Source organism: Salvelinus sp. IW2-2015, linkage group LG23 (genome assembly GCF_002910315.2).
Source record: "Salvelinus sp. IW2-2015 linkage group LG23, ASM291031v2, whole genome shotgun sequence".
NCBI lineage: Eukaryota > Metazoa > Chordata > Actinopteri > Salmoniformes > Salmonidae > Salvelinus > Salvelinus sp. IW2-2015.
In genome coordinates, this window is record NC_036863.1 from 38865836 (window position 1) to 38876229 (window position 10394).

Sequence of the window (10394 nt, forward strand, 5' to 3'; positions counted from 1 at the left end):
TTCATTTTCAGCTTCCTTGACCGGATTGGATGAATACATCGTTTTCTTTTTGGAAAAGTAGTCTTTATTCATATGGGCCTACTTCATCGAGGAAAGTTGGAAGGATCAAACATGAATAAACGTAATGCCGTAAAGAGGGTAAGTCCAGATCGTGCGTAAAACTGATGTTTAAAAAATATGATCTATATTTTGGTGTCAGTGAGTTTGTTGTGGATTTGGTGTTGTTGCAATAACTGATGATGATGATTATTGTCTAGGTTCTTAAACCGGTAATTGAAAAGAAGAGGCGTGATAGGATAAACCAACGGTTGGATGAGCTAAGGACTATACTGCTAAGCAACACTTCTGACATGGTGAGTTGAGTTGACCACCGCTTTTCTAATTGCTGTCTGAAATCAGTTCATTGTCTGTCATTGTATTATCGAAAATATAGATCCGTTTTATTTAAATAATACACATTGTCAAGCTATTAATTACATTTCAAACAACCCATACAACCACACGGACACCAGACCCATGTGAAAACTATGAAGAAATGCTATTGCGCGAGACTTCCGAGTTTTTACCAACCTATCATGGAATTGAAAACGTAACTTGGTGTCAGTTAGGACCTTGATAGACACGTCAAAAATGTATTTTAGCAATTTATATTTGTATTAAAAGTATTGTATTTAACCATACAATCATCACTTCCATACCAAAAAATCATTCATAATTAAAATTCGAAATATTGTGCGTAATGGTTGATCGTAATGCAATATATTCAGTAGGATTATTCTTCTCTCTCACAGCGGCTGAAAAATCCAAAATTGGAAAAAGCTGAAATATTAGAGTTGACTGTCGATTACATACGAAGAAAAGCAAATGGGAACGACAGAAAAGGTATCTATCAATCCTAAATGTTTATAGTTTGCCCGTGTGTTTTTCATGTAATTTATTTCATAAATAGAAAGCGAAATACGCCCCAAACTGTTGATATAGAACATTAAATATTACTGTGAGTGCTAATAATTCTTTATTTTTCTCTCCCCAAAACCTCCTTATCTTCCCTTTGTTTAACTTATCTACAAACACCTACAAATACACATTGGCTCTTGCAAATTCTGTTGACAATTCTCCCACAAATGTACATCCTGCTTCTTCATACTGTCCTCTCTCTGTCCATGTTTGTATTCTCTCCAAATTCATCAACCATTCTATCATGATATTTTCTCATACTCTCATCTTCACATCACATGGATCCATCTCTCGATTTGTCTCTTTCTGTCCTCTCTTCTCTTCCTAAATGTTCTCCCTATACTGTCGGAATCACTATTGACCAACACTAGCCCTTTCAGAAAATCCTCTGAAAGAGTCCTCTGCTCCAGTGACTAGTGCTGTGAGTTCCAAAAGGACAGGCCCCATACATGAGCACACACATCCCCCACCCAACCCAATCTACAGTGCAGGTTTCAGAGAATGCATCTCCCGCCTGGGCAACTACATCGACAGCGTGGACCCATCCCAGAGAGAGAGCTTTGTCCAGGAACTGAGGGACCACCTGGAGGCCCACAGTGCCTGCCCTCTGGGGAGTGTGCATAGCCAGACCTTTCCCCTGGACCTCCAGCCCTGGGGCTCTGGAGCAGAAGGACAATGCTTACTGGGCAGAGTTCAGAACAGGAAGAGAAGTACAGTGATGGGTCATCAACGAGCCAGCAGGGACGCCACCTTCCCCTACATCAACACCTCTCTCCCCATCTATCCCAACACCTTTGTACTCCAACACCCCCACCCTACCCAACACCTCTCACACCCATACCCATCTCCTCCTTACTCCCTCTCCCCCCCACCCTCCCCTTCTTACTCCAGCTCCTCGACACCTATCACCATTACCTCTCCATACCTCTCCATGCCCTGCCACTTCCCCTTCTCTCCTTCTCCCTCTGAACATCGATCAGATTCCTTGTCATCCTCTTCTCACTCTACATCTCTGCTTGTGGCGCCTCTGGTACCAGACAATTCTCCCCTGGGTTCCAGTATCCCCAACCCTCTACGTCCCTCTGGCCCTGTGCCCGACGGCCCAACAAGGACTCTGAGGCGGTCACTGTTTCAGATCCAGCCCCAGGCAATATGGAGGCCCTGGCCCTGATATCCAATGGAGGGTAAGTGAAATCCACCAGGACACATACAGGTCTCCACAATCTGTGTTCTGAGAGCATCTGGCCATCCAGATCATCACCGGACGCGTTCAGGACATCATTCATCTTTCCTATTAAGCAGCGCGTGGTGAGGTCCGGCTAAGATAGAAAAATGTGGAGGTCAAGGACAATCAAAAGTTTTCTGACAACCTGTCACTGTCACTTTAAAAGGCCTTTTAACAGACGGAAGAGTTCCCTGTTGTGTTATGTTTTCTACAGAGTTTACTGTGTTATGTTTTCTACAGAGTTTACTGTGTAGACTGCCTGGAGCTTCTCTTTGTTTTCTTTGTCATGGACAATCGATTTTCTTCTTTTACATTCCTAAACAGTTTTTCCCTGTCTTGGATTCTTTCCTAAATTATAAATCATGTAAAACATTGTATATATATTTATATTTGATCATGTACAAAGTCTTGTAATTAAACTCAGGAGAATAAAGTTCTTATTTTGCTAAATCACTTCATTTCCAACTTGACTCCCTGTATGTCAGTGCTAATGTGGCATTTCAAATMATCTCTACTGATTGATCTAAACTGAACGAATGGTTTAGAAATGTAATCACTGCTAGGGCCTATTTATCAAAAGCATGATCATAACACTATCATGGTTTAAGTGTTAGTTGTAACTGCTAGTTAGGCTATCAGTGTGGTTGAGATATTTGTCATGGTTTAAGATTTTGGYTCTATTGTAGTTGGCATTCAAAGCCCATTATCTATTGTGATTCCAATGAACAACCCTGGCCTATTGATTTTGGTTGTCAGTCCAGCTAAAGATATTAACTTCTTTAAATAAATCCCCCCAAAAAGGGAGAAGGAGACAATATTATGAGTCAAGAGCAAAGGAATACAATGCTCACTCAGAAGCAACGACAACATGCGTCTACGCCAGCTGCGATTTAAATGTAGGGTAGTCTAAATAAATTAACCTGAGATTATAATTTTATCAAAACAGTTTCTCTGGGCAATATGGTTAGAGGTAACAAAACAACTTTCCTGACGTTTATAGTCTACAATAAACCATTTTACCAGGGATACAGGAGGAAAACCTGGACATTGTTGGATAAAAAAATACAAATCACGATTTTACAATTCCCGCGAAAGGGGGAGTTCGATTAAGAAGAACATCGGTGGGGCATGGCCCATGACGTGAACGGGCAAAAGCCGTGGTGAGGGAGGAACGCCCTTCTCAAATGGAACAGTAATCTGCTCCGTTTGGTCATGTTGTCAAAAGGCAGAATGGTGCACCGTTCAGAAACGTAAAACCTCTCTTTTCCATAAAATATGTTCGAATTTTTAAACTAGTTTCCGTTGGGAATGCAGATAAATCGTTTKTATCAGTTTTGCACTTRGAAAAACAGAATAATACTCATTACTCCATGTGCTTAACCTTATGTCACTTGTTTTGAGCTACATCAGCTTGTTTTGAGCTGACTTCGCCGTCGGCCGGAGCAGGCCACCTCGGYCTTCACTAGTTACCACAGCCACAATTGTGGCTAAACCCTGACTATTTCAAAAATGTATCTTATTCAATCTGATTTGACCCTCCTTTTATTCATTTAGCAGACACTCTTACCCAGAGCGATTTACAGGAGCAATTGGGGTTAAGTGCCTTGCTCAAACATACAGATTTCTACTGCTCTATCAGTAGGATATTCTAACATCCCGTTCACTGTGTTGCCCTGTAGTCCTGTACACAGCAATCGGAAGGCAATTATTATWATACTTCACACACTGTCCTGATAMCMYRWMAWTKWYRKGKTGTCACTGAGTTGGCGCTGAAGCGTGCCTCTCACTCTCTTTTTTTATTTTTATTATTTTTATTAACAACAAATCAATACAGAAAGTACATGAGGGAACACAAGTATATATAGATTATATACAATGGACAATCGAGCTAGGGGGTACAATATCACATTACAATTACACAAGGACCTTAAGGGACATACATACACTTACAATTCTAACAGCTTTTTTGTTAGTAGAGTATTTAACTGTCTTAAAATACAGTTCAATTTCTTTTTGTAGGGTAAGAAAATKTGTTTTTTTGTTTGTAAATGTACATTTGTGTATATGAAATTTGGCCAAAATAATAATGAAATGAATTACATAAAAATGTTTCAGCTTATTTCTATCGCATGTAAAGAATCCAAGCAGTACATCTCTCCACAATAGTGTAAAATCTTCATAAATGTGTTCAATTATAAATCTACTGATGTCTTGCCACAGTTTTCTTACATGAATACAATGCCAAAAAAGATGCAACACTGTTTCTGGGTGGTCATTACAAAAGGAGCAATTTGAGTTGATGTTTTCCTTAAACTTCTTCATATAGTGGATAGGCAGGATAATATTTATGAATAATTTTAAAGGAAACTTCCTTAATTTAGTTAACAAGTAGGTATGTGGCAACATCCAAACTTTTTCCCAACAGATATTATCAATAAATCCATTCCAATAAGGCATGACATAAGGTATAGATACAACATCCTGCTGAAACAAGGTTCGTATCGCTCTGTTGTTGAATGGACCAAAAGAGAAACAMATCTTTCCTACTGATGAGTCAACAGGCGTGCCTCTCACTCTCAAGCACCGGGATCTGAAGGATGTGGCGTGCTTAACCACACTCCTAACACTAAAGCTGCTACATCCATTTTTGTTTTTGTTTCAATTTAACTAGGCATGTCAGTTAAAAACAAACTCTTATTTACAATGACGGCCTACCTGGGAACAGTGGGTTAACTGCCTTGTTCAGGGGAAGAACGACAGMTTTTTAACGTGCCAGCTTGGGGATTCGATTCAGCAACCTTTCGGTTACTGGCCCAACGCTCTAACCACTATAGGCTATCTGCTTGATTCTTGAAGAATGTAAYTTACAAATGCCTCCTGAGGTTAGTTCAACCTTTGTACCCCATCAGAAGCCAGAATATAAGCTTGTTTTACTCCAATGCTTTAAATTATGACCAAAAAGTATATTTTTGTTTTTATGGATTTTTATGGTATAGRCAATTTTTACTTTGTGGCTGCGGTAACTAGTGACAACCGGGCACCCAGCTCACGCCCGGGACGCATCCCGGTTCTAAAACGAATCCAATACCTTTTTACCCAGTTCAAACTCCTCCCATCGAAGCGCACAAGTCATAAACAACGCGAATTTCTACAATTTATCTTCTTAAAATATGATTTTAAACCTAAACTAAACCCTAACCCCTAACCTTAACCACAYTGCTAACATTAKGCCTAACCCTAACSTTAAATTTAGACCAAAAAGCAAATGTTTGTTTTCAGGAATCTTTACGATTTAGCCCATTTTGACTTTGTGGCTGTGGTAACTAGTGGAAATCATGAGGGGTTGGGAGCGTTTGTAATCTGTTGTTTAGTCTTGCCTCTACAACATTTCGTTGATGTAAAAATTGTGAACTAAGTGGCGCTTATTGACCGTATACAGGGTTACAATGCATTATTTAATAGGGAATTTCTCCAAATGGCGGGGAATAACACATTTCATTTCAGACAGGCAAATTATGGGACAACTATAGTTTGTAAAACTAGGTCGACGTGAATTGGCCAACCCCTGCACGTCTGTAATTGGTCGATTTTAGGAAGACTGCCTAAAAATCGTAACCTTATTGGTTCTGAGGCCTGTCTAAGTGTGTAGCCTCTTAGCAAAGCTAAAACAACCCTTTGAACCTTCCAACCTGCGTGAGATTGAGCTGTTGAGCTCGAAGTTAAACGGAGTTTGTTGTGTGCAGCGAGCTTGCAATCATAGTGAAATTCACACAGAACTGGTTGTTTTATGAATTTTGGAGAGGCTTTTCTCCCAAACATAATATATTTATTTCAACAGTGAAAATAATATTAGCGAACAAATAAGCTATCAACGAAGCAGATGCTGCGGGGAACGCCAGTAACTCGGGAGGGAGTGTGGCAGTGACAGTTCAGCTTCACGGGAAGGCGGGGGAACGGTGAGCTGAGACTTGTTGTTGATAAACATACAGTTGCCTCATCCTGTAGCTAGACGGCAAGTTTGTGTTCTTGYATTTTACTTCGTCGCATTTATTCATGAACGCAAAGAGGTGGATTCGTGGAAAATATCGCCATTCATTAACAGTATTTAGGAAGCGTGTTCACGCGCAGAAGGAGGCATTGAGGAGATGGTTTACATTTCTTCATTGTAGACGTACACTCAACGTTTGCTGCCTCCAATAACTTCTACTAGCCTATATCCAGTGACATGTATGCATTTTGGGGACTTCTTATAGAATATCATGCAGGCACAAATCAAGTTGTCAGTAGATGGCAAGTTTTACAAGTTGTCATATTTTGAATGAGTGCTTGAAATAGCCAGGAAAGCAGAAACTGAAAACAATTGTCAAATTGAARAAAATGATAAATATTATGATTTATAAATTTCAGAGATCATTGTAATAATCTATTTTTGTGTGTTTTCAGTATGGTGGTCCCATGTCAGCACCAAAAATATTGAGTGGAAGATGATAAAGATGTCTGTTGAAAAAGAGACTGTTCCAACCAGAAGTACGAAAGTGGACCCAGCACCACCTCTGCCACCCCAAAAACTCTCAGAATGCATTGGAAGCTGCAACAATACCACCAAAGTCCCAGAGGTCACTCTGGCCAACCCAGATAGCACTGATGGTGCTTCTACCTGCCCCATGCCAGACAGTGGGGCCCAAACCAAGCACAGCAGGTCTGCTGACCCCAATGACCAGACAGAGAGTGTTGGAAAGGAGGCCATGGTGACTGAGCAGCACCTTAACCCMAAAAATGGCTTGCAGCAGCCCAAACAGCAGCAGCAGAAACTCTCAAAGCGTCGCAGCACAATGAATGCAGGGTTCAAGCATCCAGCAGGTAAGAGACGACGACGGGCCAACTCTGAGAGTGACTCGGTTCTGCCCACCAACTTCCTGCTGGGAGGAAACATATTTGACCCGCTGAACCTCAACAGTCTGTTGGATGAGGACGTGAACAGGGCCCTGAACGCTGAGACACCCAGGTCCTCCCCGCTGCCTGCCAAGAACCGCGACCCTGTAGAGATCCTCATTCCCAGGGATATCACTGACCCTCTCAACCTTAACAGCAGGATGGGAGGTAGGGGCCTCCTTGTGTCGCCCTTTAAGAGTGGCGGCAGGAGGAGACACCGCAACAGACACCATGGAGGAGGTGGTGGGGGGTYGTCAGTCTCCGGGTTGGACCAGTCAGATTCAGAGAGAAGTGGTGAAGTGACCAACACCACTGCTTCTTCTCTATCTAACCTGGCATCTGCTAGTGCTGCGTCTGCCTCAGTTTTYGAAGCACCCAGTGTCCCAGCCATCTTGGACCCCTGTGGTGGTGATGGTAACGAGATCAACCCCTCCAACAGCAGGGATGAGGCCACGCTCACTGTATCAGCCCCCCAGGCCCAGCCTCGAGCCCCGGAAGACTCCTCGGCAGCCACATCCGGAGGCTCGAACCAGCTCACTAGCCGGCCACGCAAACGCAGACGCAACTCTAGTAAAACAGACCCTCCTATGGCCCAATCTACTCCTATGTCCAGGTCAGGGACGGAGGAGAAGGGCCGTGGAGCTGGGCCCGGGAGAAACGCACAGTCCTCCTTCCAAACCCCAGTGGTAGGTCYGAGGGGGTCCTCCCAGCAACAGCAGCCCCACAACCAGCACAAACGACAGCAGCACCAAGGCAACAAAAAGAAGTTCCAGTATGGGAACTACAACAAGTACTATGGTTACCGCAACCCAGGCTGTTCTGAGGACCCGCGGTTCCGTTGTCTGCGTCCAGAGTGGTTCCAGGGTAAAGCAGTGCTGGACCTGGGCTGCAACACGGGTCACCTGACACTGTGTATTGCTAAGAAGTTGCGGCCCGCACGCATATTGGGGTTGGACATTGACGGGGGTCTGGTGCACGCGGCCCGCCAGAACATCAGACACTACCTGTCAGAGCTGCAGGCCCAGGAGGCCCGGCGAACCACAGGGGAGGAGGAGAAGACCAATGGGCCGGAAGAGGAGAGGAAGGAGGAGAAGGCAAACAGACAGGAGGAGAGGAAGGAAGGCGTGTCACACTCAGGCGAACAAACACACAAACAGAAKGAAAGAGAGCACAGCAGGGCTGAGAATGGAAATGTCGAAAAGCAGGTGAGAAGCGACTGTGTCTCAGTGGAGGCAGCGGATGGTGTGGCGTTGTCGCGTCGCGCAGAGAGAAGAGATCAGGAGAGTGRGGCTGAGGAGAAAGACTCTGGAGCGCCTGCTGTTGAACTGGGGACAAGCTCCTTCCCTGTCTCCTTGCATATCTCCAGGGGGCCCATAGCAGCACCCCCACTCCCCAAAACACCCACCATGCCTCCCGGCGACTTCCCCTCCAATGTCTCTTTTATCAAGGTAAGCGTGCGTGCACTTCAGCCTTTGTTTCTTTCCATTTAGTAATCGTTATTCATTATATTAARGATGAAATGAACAATACTGTGTTGCCTCTACTTCTGCTTGACCCTCAGAGAGAAATATCACACCCTGTTCAGAACTCATCCCCTTGCCCTCCCTCTCCTCCTCAGGGGAACTATGTCCTGGAGAGTGATGTTCTGTTGCTGACCCAGCGGCCAGAGTATGACGTCATCCTGTGCTTCAGCGTTACCAAGTGGGTYCACCTGAACTGGGGAGACGGTGGCCTGAAGCGCCTCTTCCACAGAGTGTTCAGGCACCTGCGTCCTGGAGGCATGTTCATCCTGGAGCCACAGCCCTGGATCACCTACGGCAAGAGGAAGAAACTCACGGTGAGAGAGTGGGCAGTGTTGTAAGGAGCACCAATCGTGTGATCTGTTACACTGGCCAAATGCACATACAGAATTAGCCATATTGATGATAGCCAAAACAAGAATTCAAACCTTTAGCAAGTAGCCCGTTTCTTTGCACAATTCTTAACGGGGATGCGCMGCTGTGCTCAGCTCTGGGGCAGTTCAGGACTCAAGATGACATAATAATATCTCCCTATTTCTTACTGTTACAGGATAGCATCTTTAGGAATTACCACAGCATCCGCCTCAAACCAGAACAGTTCTCCACATATCTGACATCTGAGGTGGGATTCTCCAGCTACGAGTTGATCGGGACTCCTAACAGTTCGTCAAGAGGTAAGTCACTGGTCGATAGGTTACAATATCCATCTGATTCTTTCTTTTGTCCTTTTTCCAGTCTAGTACATTTTGTTTCTAAAACAAATGGATTTTAATGTTTTTTCSCCCGCAGGTTTTCAAAGGCCAATCTACTTGTTTCATAAAGGAACATAATCTGCCWGGAAGTCCATTGAGCAGCATAAACCCAAACCACCACGAGACACCTTAATCTCCAGCCTGTAAGCATATCTCAWCCCCAAGCAGACTCAGAGCTTTCTACATGCCTGTACATTGATGCTGTGTTGTTTTGAAGGTAAGGAGTCCAAAACAGGACACTTGACTCTATAAAACGACAATCAGATGGCTTCTCTACTCACCGAACTCCACTCCAGATGATGAGAAGAGATGCTTTGGGAAACTCAATCATGACTTTGGACTTTTTGCTCCCAATGCACAGGCTGTGTGTTCCATATTTGTTTTACTACTGTTTGTACTCTTGTTCAGTCAGGGACTATATTTGTTTCAGTTGGTTCATCAACATATCCAGCATTTTAATCAGAATGGACTGGCGAAACCCAATTTGAATCCTTTACAGAAAGGTTATTTCCATGTTATGTCCAAATGGAACTCATGTAGGGACATTTCTCACACTTTTTAATTTTTTAATAGGGTCAGTCTTCATTTTAACACGGTCCTTGAGTTCCTCTGTGTTCTAACTCACTGACTAGGAAAAGCAGTTTGTTTTCAATGTGACTTTGTGGATGAGTTGTGCCTGTCTTCAGTCTGCTCCTTGTCTGGATTGCATTCTTCCAGATGTCCTACTTTGCGTCCAGGGACTGTTCCTGCCTCTTTCTATTGGTAGTTGATTCAAGAACAACTGTCAGTCAGGTGGAGTTGGCAATGCTGAGAGGATGATCAATGTTTTTACTTTGGCTATAATAAGAATGACCAGTGTTTTATTTGGTTTTACTCCTGTTCTGTTGATTGCTTTTGGTACTTTTTCTTTCTTTCAATGGATTTGTGTCATGTGTTCAATATGATTAGTTGCTGCCAACTAATCATATGTAGTCTATACAGGGCCTCAGTGCCTAGGCCTCAGATTGG

At 43.6% G+C, this 10394-nt stretch overlaps 2 protein-coding genes across 3 annotated transcripts; both read left to right on the forward strand.

The window, feature by feature from the left end:
- LOC111951080 (transcription factor HES-7-like) lies at positions 1-2601 on the forward strand. The gene is made up of 4 exons (XM_023969081.1): positions 1-138; positions 258-353; positions 792-882; positions 1329-2601. The coding sequence occupies exons 1-4, from the start codon at positions 73-75 to the stop codon at positions 2126-2128; spliced, it is 1053 nt and encodes a 350-aa protein (XP_023824849.1). The 5' UTR covers positions 1-72; the 3' UTR covers positions 2129-2601.
- Positions 2602-5869: 3268 nt separating this feature from the next.
- LOC111950607 (7SK snRNA methylphosphate capping enzyme) lies at positions 5870-10053 on the forward strand. Of its 2 annotated transcripts, XR_002875507.3 has the most exons (6): positions 5870-6138; positions 6626-8562; positions 8733-8951; positions 9185-9308; positions 9424-9529; positions 9604-10053. XR_002875507.3 is itself a non-coding variant. In XM_023968332.3 (5 exons), the coding sequence occupies exons 2-5, from the start codon at positions 6667-6669 to the stop codon at positions 9462-9464; spliced, it is 2280 nt and encodes a 759-aa protein (XP_023824100.1). In that variant the 5' UTR covers positions 5870-6138; positions 6626-6666; the 3' UTR covers positions 9465-9670. The 2 variants fall into 2 exon arrangements, 1 of the variants encoding a protein (XP_023824100.1); XM_023968332.3 differs by having other exon boundaries at positions 9424-9670.
- Positions 10054-10394: the final 341 nt, after the last annotated feature.

Bases quoted from the DNA above. Each gene is read 5' to 3' on its own strand.
- LOC111951080 (XM_023969081.1), top strand. From the start codon at position 73: ATGGGCCTACTTCATCGAGGAAAGTTGGAAGGATCAAACATGAATAAA. The intron at 139-257 runs GTAAGTCCAGAT...ATTATTGTCTAG, and splicing joins AACGTAATGCCGTAAAGAGG to GTTCTTAAACCGGTAATTGA. The intron at 883-1,328 runs GTATCTATCAAT...GACCAACACTAG, and splicing joins AAATGGGAACGACAGAAAAG to CCCTTTCAGAAAATCCTCTG.